This window comes from Somniosus microcephalus, chromosome 9 (assembly GCF_052327205.1).
Source record: "Somniosus microcephalus isolate GS21.2 chromosome 9, FLI_Smic_1.0, whole genome shotgun sequence".
In the NCBI taxonomy this organism is placed as follows: Eukaryota; Metazoa; Chordata; class Chondrichthyes; order Squaliformes; family Somniosidae; genus Somniosus; species Somniosus microcephalus.
Window position 1 is genome coordinate 139,840,694 of NC_140995.1, and position 10,098 is coordinate 139,850,791.

At 44.5% G+C, this 10,098-nt stretch overlaps 1 protein-coding gene across 1 annotated transcript in view; it reads right to left on the bottom strand.

Annotated features, from left to right (window-relative positions):
- The window catches only part of LOC147112728 (G protein-coupled receptor family C group 6 member A-like), a 58,703-nt gene extending 50,394 nt beyond the window's left edge, over positions 1–8,309 (bottom strand). Inside the window, exon 1 of the mRNA XM_085997322.1 lies at positions 7,836–8,309. Coding sequence (XP_085853448.1) covers positions 7,836–8,032 — 197 coding nt within the window. The 5' untranslated portion in view covers positions 8,033–8,309. The remainder of the gene's footprint in view (positions 1–7,835) is intronic.
- Positions 8,310–10,098: the final 1,789 nt, after the last annotated feature.

The following is a 10,098-nucleotide window of genomic DNA, read 5'->3' on the forward strand; positions in this document are numbered from 1 at the left end:
ACTTTGCTTCAACAATTTAGGAATGTCACCTTCAAAGTTAGGAAAAGCAGCTTCTCAGACATATTCTCCTTACCTAAGGAAGGATACATTTGCCATAGAGGGGTTCACCAGACTGGTTCCTGGGATGGCAGGATTGTCCTATGAGGAGAGATTGAGTAGACTAGGCCTATATTCTCTAGAGTTTAGAAGAATGAGAGGTGATCTCATTGAAACATACAAAATTCTTACAGGACTTGACAGGGTAGATGCAGGGAGGATGTTTCCCCTGGCTGGGGAATCTAGAACCAGGGGTCACAGTCTCAGAATAAAGGGTCGGCCATTTAGGACTGAGATGGAATTTCTTGACTCAGGAGTTGGTGAATCTTTGGAATTCTCTACCCCAGAGGGCTGTGGAGGTTCAGTGTTGAGTATATTCAAGACAGAGATCGATAGATTTTTGAATATTAAGGGAATTAAAGGATATGGGGATAGTTCAGGAAAGTGGAGATGAGGTAGAAGATCAGCCATGATCCTATTGAATGGCGGAGCAGACTCGAAGGGCCAAATGGCCTACTACTGCTCCTAGCTCTTATGTTCTTATTGTTGAGATACAAGAGAAGAGGGTGGAGTCAGATGAATCAAAAAATGCTGGATTGAAAAAAAAACAAATGGAAGACAAAAAACATTAAAACATGAAGGAAATTTACTCATTTGGTTTTATCTAACTCTACCTTTAGTTCTATCAAACAAGCTATAATCTCCAGAAGTAAAAAGTGAGGTGTTTCTAGGTGGACAAGTGTTAGCTTCATCTTTGATTTGGTGAAGAAAATGCCTATATTCTAATTGTCTGTTTATTCGATAATTTTAATGTAGCCCAACCTGAATAAATAAATAATAGACTAAATAAGGAGAAACTGTTTCCAGTGGCAGAAGGGTCAGTAACCAAAGGATACAGATTTAAGATAATTGGCAAAAGAACCAGAGGCAACATGAGGAAAACATTTTTTATGCAGTGAGTTGTTACAATCTGGAATGCACTGCTTCAAAGGGTGGTGGAAGCAGATTCAATAGTAACTTTCAAAAAAGGAATTGGATAAATACTTGAAATGGAAACATTTGCAGGGCTATGGTGAAAGTGAAGGAGAGTGAGACTAATTGGATAGCTCTTTCAAAGAGCCAGCACAAACACAATGGGCTAAATAGCTTCCTTCTTTGCTGTATCATTGTATGATTCTATGAAGCCACTTCTGCTTTAAGCAGAAGTTATTGTCCTTAAACCGTACATGACACTCACACACACAGGCCACCTGTGTCTATTTGAAATTGAGAGAGGGTGACATCAAAGTAAGATAATAAAACACAACGCAGAATATCCAACATAACCAGCCAAATTCTAGCAGAAAGTAGATTTCCTCCCTTCCGGCCATGTGATGCTTCCTTGCTGAAAAACTTTGCTGCATCTTTTATTTTTGAAGTTTGTTTGGATGGTTTAATTTTTGTTTCCTTCACTTGGACAGCTGTATTGCACACATTTACAATTGCACTGTGCCTTAAAGTGCATCTCAAATTCATATGCTATTCATAAAATGGTCCACAACCCATTTGTGTCTATGACTGTAAAAATAGCTTTTGTTTCTGAGTAAAATAATGCACAACCTTGGGCATTGTATAACTCAGAGTAGCATCAGCATGCGCAACAAGGAAAACTGGGACCCTCACCTCAACGGCCACCCACCCCCACCCCCCAACACCACCCCCCATCACTGCCTTTGTTACAAATTACTGCTTGAGACTGTAATTCCTCACTTTTCAGTTTACATTTTGTGCTATCTTAAAACTACTGTGCTAATGAGGATGAAATGTATGTGTTAGATCTGTGATTCTGAGAGTATGATGTTTTCAATAACCACACAGATGCTGTAACTTAACAATCAACAGGTATTTACTGGAGTAGGGTAGTCTCAAGACTGGGGGTACAGAGGCATGCTCAAGGCTCATATACAGGTGTGGTCACTGCCGGTACTACAGTATACAGGAGCTGTAAAAGTTCTCTTAAAGGTACATACACTACAATTCCTCCCCTTTTAGATTAGCAGTACCCCTAATATTCAAATAACAATTAACACTTTAACATGTACATTAAACAACAATAGTCCATTTATAGATTCAGTCTTTGGGGCGGCTTCCTGATCCTTTCGGGATAGCGCCTTTCCTGAGGTTCTTGTTCTTGGTGCGGAGGCGATTCTGGCCCCTTTTCGTCGGTTAGTTCATCGGTTTCCACTGCTACTGGTTCTGAGGTAGATGCTACTGGTATGTCGGGTTCATCCCCAGGTACTCGAGACATGGGGTTGACTTGTTCCTGTGACGCTAAGATCTGATCGACGTGGCGTCTCACAATGTTCTCCCCGACATCCACTGTGTACATTAATGGCCCCTGCCTTGTGCATATCGTTCCGGGTTGCCATTTCTCTGTTCGGTAGTCATGGGCCAAGACTGGTTGTCATACATTGAAGCTCCTTGTCGGCTTCTCATTGATGTGCTGGAATTGTTTATCCTCAACATTTCTTCGCACATTTGGTCTGAGCAAATCCAGACGAGATCTCAACCTTCGGTTAAAGAACATCATGGCCGGGGTCTGGTTGGTGACAGCATGTGTCGCATTTCTGTAGGCTAATAGGAAATTGTCCACCTTATGCTGTAGTGGAATTTCATCGTTGCACATGGTCTTTATCGCCTTTTTAAAGGTTTGTACGAACCTCTCAGCCAATCCATTAGTGGCTGGATGATACGGGGCGGATGTGTAATGCCTGACCCCATTCCTTCTCATAAATTTCCGAAACTCTTCGGACACAAACTGTGGTCCATTATCAGAGCAAATCTGCTCTGGCAAGCCGTTCCTGGCAAATATGGTCCGTAGGACTGCAATCATTTTCTCTGTAGTGGTTGAGGACATTTTTATCACCTCAGGCCATTTTGAGTGAGCATCCACTGCTATTAAAAACATTGAGTCCATGAATGGACCAGCAAAATCAATGTGCACCCGTTGCCATGGAGAGGAGCGCCACTCCCATGGGTGTAGAGGGGCATGTGGTGGTGCATTTTGGACCTTCTGGCATCCTGAGCAGCTCTTGGTTAGGTCCTCGATTTGTTGATTGATCCCCGGCCACCACACATAAGCCCTAGCAAGGCTTTTCATTTTCACCCCTCCCAGATGACCTTCATGAAGCTCATTTAGCACTCTCTCCCTTAACTTGGGTGGAATCACCACTCGGGATCAACACATCACTGTCCCTTGGCATACTGACAGCTGTTCTCTTCTAGATGAGAATGCTGGCAACAGTGAGTCGCCATGTGTTGGCCATCCCCTCACCGGCAAATCATATACCCGAGACAGTGTCAGATCATTGCAGGTCTCCTTCTCTATATCCGCGTTCGTTACTGGCAATCGTTCAATTATTGACGAATAATATATCTTGATAGGGTCCACTGCTGGTGCTTCCTCCATAGTAGGCAGTGGCAGGCGTGATAGCCCATCAGCGTTTCCATGCTGTTTCGTGCCTTTATATTCTATTTCATATTGATTCACCCCTAGAAACAGGGACCATCTTTGTAACCGTTGTGCAGTCATCACTGGAACGCCCTTCTTAGGATTAAAGATGGAGACAAGTGGTTGGTGGTCAGTCAGCAAGGTGAACTTCTGCCCATGCAGATAGTGGTTGAATTTTTTTACTCCCCATACTAGGCTGAGGGCCTCCCTGTCAATCTGGGCGTAGTTGCGCTCGGCTGAGGTTAGTGACCGAGACGCAAAGGCTACTGGCCTCTCCAACCCGTCTGGGAATTTGTGCGACAGCAACGCTCCAATACCATAGGGTGATGCATCACATGCCAAACGAATTGGTAGTGCTGGGTTGAAATGGGCCAACACCTCTTTTGATGTGATCAATTCTTTACACTTCTGGAAAGCTCGTCTACGTTCGTCATTCCACTTCCATGGTACCCCTGTTTGCAGTAGGGTGTTCAGTGGGTGTAATACCGTGGACAAATTTGGTAAGAACTTATGGTAGTAGTTTACCAGCCTGAGGAATGACCTCAGTTGTGACACATTTTCCGGTGCTGGAGCCTTGACTACTGCCTCAATCTTTTCAGGGGACTTATGTAACCTCTCTTCATCGATGACGTGGCCACAATACGAGATCTGCTTCTGGAAAAACTCGCACTTGTGCCGATTAGCTCGTAGCCCATATTCCTTTAATCTGGTGAGCACCTTCTCCAAGTTGGCGAGGTGATCACTGTCATTTTCGCCCGTGACCAGGATGTCGTCCAAATAACACTGGGTCCCTGGAATCCCTTGCAGGACTTGATCCATCGCCCTTTGCCAAATAGCTGGAGCCGATGCTACCCCGAACACCAGCCGATTGTATTGATAGAGACCTTTATGAGTGTTGATCGTGAGGTATTGTTTCGAGGCTTCTTCTACCTCCATTTGCAGGTACGCCTGGGCTAGATCAATTTTGGTGAAGCGTTTACCTCCAGATAGCGAGGCGAAAATATCCTCAATTCGTGGAAGCGGATATTGTACCGTGTGAAGGACTGGGTTCACTGTCACCTTAAAATCCCCACAGATGCGGACCTTCTTGGTTCCCCAGGCGTATTACTCAACGACCTCTTCATTACAGGAATGATGGGAGTAGCCCACTCGCTCCAGTCTACTTTGGACAGTACTCCTGAACGTTCCAACCCTTCCAGCTCTGCTTCGACGGCTGGTCTGATTGCATAAGGCACTGGTCTGGCGCTAAGAAACTTTGGGCTTGCATTTTCCTCTATTTTAATCTTGCTGTTATGCCTTTTAGTGTTCCTAGTCCCTCCTGGAACACTTCTTGTGCGCCAGTTAGCATTTTTGACAGTCGTCCAGGTGTGACGTCGTCATCCTTTTTGGCCTCAACCTTCAGTGCCTGTATGGAATGCCAATCTAATTGTATCTTCCGGATCCATTCATGTCCTAGCAGTGGTGGTCCTCCATCTGGCAATACATATAGGTCCATTTTAGGTATTTCCTGGCCTTTGTATATCACTTTCACCCTTAATTTTCCTTTGGGGTAGACTTTTTGCCCCGTGTACGTCTTCAAGACAATCTCTGTAGCTTTCAAGGGTATATGTGAAAATAGCCGCTTGTAGTCCCTTTGGTTTATGACTGTTAGGGCTGATCCTGTGTCCAATTCCATTTTCACTTGGACTCCATCTATCTTGAGTGTAACCCAGATAGTCTGGTGATCCTCCATTTTGGTTACCTTATGTAGTTTCAGACAACCCAGCTCCTTGCTTCTGGAGTCTGTGTCACTTTTCTGTTCGTCTGAACTACTGTCCATCACCCTGTGTACCTTTTTGTACTTCTCCTGTGGAGATTTCTTTCTGTTGGTTTTCTTCCCAGACCTGCAGACTCTTGCTATGTGTCCTGCTTTTCCACACTGTCTGCACACTTGGTCCTTGAACCAACAATCCTTCTGGTCGTGTGTTGTTCTGCCGCAGTGATAACACTTCCCTGTTCTATAGGACATTTCATTGGTGCCATATTCTTGCAGTCTCCATTGTATCTCTGCAGCGCCCCTTGCGGCTGCTTCATGTGATACTGCCATACTGAAAGCTTTGTCCAGCGTAAGATCCTTTTCTGATAGAAGCCATTTCTGGGTTCCTTCACTTTGAAGCCCACACACAAACTTGTCCCTTAACATATCTGCGAGTCCCACTCCAAACTGGCAGTATTTCGATAGCTTGCGCAGTTCCGTTAAGTACTCAGCATTGCTTTCGTCTTTGTGTTGGTTCCTTTTATGGAACTTAAATCGTTCTGCTATCAGCAGCGGTGTGGGGTTTAAGTGGTCCTGTAGGATTTCTACTATGCTTTCGAAATTCTTATTCACGGGCTTCTCTGGGGTTATTAGGTTTCGCAGTAACCCATAAGTTTTTGCACCCATGGAATTTAACAAAACCAGTGCTTTCCTAGCATCTGGCGCTTCATTCGCCCTGCAGTACACCTCAATATGTTCCACATATGTCGCCCAATCTTCGACTTCATTGTCGAACGTAGAGATACTGCCACTCTTCAGCATCCCTGGGTGTGATTTAACTGTCAAAAATGGCGTCTCCTGCGCTTTCCCTTCTTCTCCGCTGGCACAAAATGGCGTCTCCCGTGCTTTCCTTTCTTCCCGCGCTCGCCCTTCTTCTCTGCTGCGGCTTCTAAAAATGGCGTCTCCCGCACTCTTCCTTCTTCTCCGCGGCTCAATGGCGTCTCCCACGCTCTCCCTTCTTCTCCCCGTGGACACTGTTCAGCCCTTGAGCCCTGGCTGTGCTCTGCGCATTTTTTTTTCTGTGCGCCTTTCCCGTTTCCGCCGCTCGGTCCTGAACCCGGCTGCTGCTTTACCCTCTCTCTCTACATTTTGTTTTTCCTCGACGCCGCTCGGTTTTCAACCCCCGGCTGCGCCCTGTGCGCTTCACCCTCTATCTTACCCCGTCGACGCTGCTCGGCTTTTTCTCTGCCATCGGTCAGCTCCAGCCGCCGCTGTCCGGGAAGGGTCTGCGTTGTACCTGGTACCTGTCGTCAGTTTGTTGCTGATCGTCATGGCTGGGGAACCAAGCCCGGCTCTCCACAGCCTCCCCTGTGATGTTCACTCTCTGCCGGACGACTGGGCGGTTGCTCGTGGTCGACGCCCGTGTTTCTGGCCTCGACTTTCTTCCACCGCCCTCCCGGAGCGAATCCTCGAAGGGAAATGCAGAGTTGCAGGTAGATTTGAATCGACACTCGTCACCACTGTTAGATCCGTGATTCTGAGAGTATGATGTTTTTCAATAACCACACGGATGCTGTAACTTAACAATCAACAGGTATTTACTGGAGTAGGGTAGTCTCAAGACTGGGGGTACAGAGGCATGCTCAAAGCTTATATACAGGTGTGGTCACTGCTGGTACTACAGTATACAGGAGCTGTAAAAGTAGTTCTCTCTTAAAGGTACATACACTACAGTATGTAAGATGTAGATAGAGTTTTATGTATATGTAATGTTATTGACTAAAGAGCTTTTGCATGCAATATTTGCAAATGATTTCTCCTATTATTTTACATTCAAAATAATCTTCAGCGAATTGTGTTAGCAGACATTAACAAAATGGCTCTCAACCACTGCACTGTCAGAGGTGCTGTCATTCAGATAAGATTTTAAATCAAGGCTCTATCTGATCTCACAGGTGGACATAAATCATCCCATGGCACTATTCAAAGTAGAGCAGGGGAGTGCTCCAGGCCTCCAGGCCAACATTTATCCCTTAACCAACATCACTAGCACAGATTAACTGGTCATTTATCTCATTGCCGTTTGTGGGATTTTGCTATGTGCAAAATGACTGCTGTGTTTCCTACATTACAACAGTGGGGGTAATTTTAACCTAACTGCTTGGTGGGAAGCTGATGCCACCCTATTTTACTTAATTATTCATCAAATTATTGCATTCCTCATGCACCACAATCCCTCCAGCCCTCCACTCAGGTTGTTATTCTTGTAAAATAGTTAAGGACTTTTGATGGAAATCATTTTTAGCTAGTGTAGGTTTTCCAGCGGGTGGATTAGGTTAAGATTACCACTAATGACTACACTTCAAAAGTACCTCATTAGCTGTGAAGCACCTTGGGACATCCCGAGGCCTTGAAAGGCACTATAAAAATGCAAGTTTCTTTCCTTCTGTCCTCCTTTTTCCTTCTTTCATTCTTTAAAAATCTCTCAGAGGTCAATTGAAAATAAGCACAGTCTTAAAATATACTGTAATTTATATCAAAAGTAAAGCTAATTGATGATGATGCAAAACTTACTCCGAGCAGTGTAGTGGTCCCGGCTGAGTCCGGCTTGCCAAGTTTTCCACCTTTTCGTGGACTGGAAAGAGTCCTCCGATGATGATGTCTCCCGGTGCTCTGGCTCCTACAATATCATCAGGGATATTGCAAAGTTTGACTGGGTGGAAAAGAAAGGCCCAGCAAGAAACTGCGAGTATGACAAGTGTGGAAAACATGTTCAACAATTCATCAACACATCAGGCTGGATCTCAACTTAGACGCAACACATGAGAGGTGATTAGTACCTGTGAAAAACTGAATTCTAATGTAACACTACCCTTATCTGCTTTTACTGTCATTCAGCGGGGAGGAGCTATGCTTGTATCAAATTCCTCTCTCCGCTATTTTAAAAGACATTTTAACTTGTTTATTTTAAATGGTTGATGGCTTGATTAAAATATGAGAGACAAATTTAACACCGCACATTAAACAGTTGTACAATAACAGCATCAATAGTAAATTCTAGACGTTAAGGAAGGCAGTTGTTTTTTATTCCCGTCAATGTCAATTGTGGCTGTAATGATAACTCGTTTCACTAGGCAGGGTTTGTTGATATGGAAAGAAATTGATCTTATACATTTGAGCAGCAATTTAAATTTGATTTCAAATTAATGGTATCAAATCAAATTTCCTCTGGCACCTTTGACTTTGCACATTTGCTTACTTATCATTCGGCCTATTTATAAACCTCAATTTCTTTCTTTTAGAAATACATGCATAGTTTTAAAAGCATCTAGTCACTGTAGAAATCACTCCAGAATATAGACAAGGTGGTTTCTGCAACAGCTAAAGATTTTTAAAGGGCCGGATTTTGCAGTAAAAATAACGGTGAGGCTAACGGCCCTAACTAATTCTCCACATGCTTTCTTAAATCTTTCGGGCAGCTCACAAATATCCTGTTCCTGCCACCTGATGAAAAATCCAACGCTTTGCAAGAAAACATTCTGCCCCCATATCTTCATTGTATGGATATGCTCTTAAATATAGTTTTGCGCTTCATCTAGGTGCTACCTGAGTGGCAGGAATACCTGAGGTGCCTGGCAGATATGTGTGAATAAGAATCTCTTTGGATTGAGGAGGCCCTTACTTCCACGTAGCTGACTCCCCTGATGGACCAGCTGCAAGCACTGCATTGCTTTATTGAGAGACAACAGCATCATCCATTCCCATTTCAGCCATGCCTCTGCTGCTGGACACTGTCTCACCGTGTGGCACAACTGACCACAAAACATGTGTTTGCTATTGCCACCATCCTTCTTACAACACCATGGACACACGTCATGCATCATTCATGGAAGAATGGTTGCACTAGTTGGAGATGCACAATTCTGTAGCAGCTGCTTGCCTCTCTGCAACTATGATAGGCACTGAGCCCTGGATATACAAGCACGTGTTCTTATACCCAGCCTCTTGGTAATGACTTCTAGTAGCTGTTGTCCCAAGTCTGAGGTTCCTCATTAGCTATACAATGGCCACCTGTATTGTGGAAGGACTTACACAATGAAGTTTGTGTCAAGCAAGCTTACTTAATATTCTAGACGTCGAAGTCCAAAGGCACACACTAACTTGACTCATAACTGCTTAATCTAGGCCCTGATTCAAGGGGCTTTGGCAAAGAGGCTTGCCTACTGTGGGACTGAATCCCTCTCCAGAGTACCACGTGACAGATCAATGTGGGGTGAAGTTCTCCCTCTTCAGCTGCTTTCCCTTCTTGCTTCAAATCCACCCCAGTGCTGCTCCTGGCACTTGCACAGGGACCAGAGGCAGTCCATCCATTGCATTGCTGGGATTCTGAACAATGATGGAAAACAGTGTCTATGTACCATAAGCTTAACCTGTATTGGAATCTTGCAGTCATTGAAGAAAGAAGAGAAAGACTAGCGAGCCCTTCATCCCTTCTCAGCACGAAGAACAGTATCCATCCTTGAGTGGCCTACCACACTCCCATATCTTCCAGTCAGTACCTTTGAGGTATTTTCTTGGGCCATAAAATCCATAGCACTACATTTTCCTACTGTTCAGCCCATTGTTCAAGATGATGGGTAGAGACACTAGACTCAACAATACACCAACAATACAATATAATCTCTGAAAAGGGGAATCATAAATTTTCTGGGGTCAGGGAAGTTGCCCAATTTGCTTGCAAATAGCAGGCACCCACACCACCAGGGACACACTGAGGGCATCTGGTATATAAAGCCAACTGAAGGGCTTTCTTCTCCCGGGAAAGACATTGTAGATG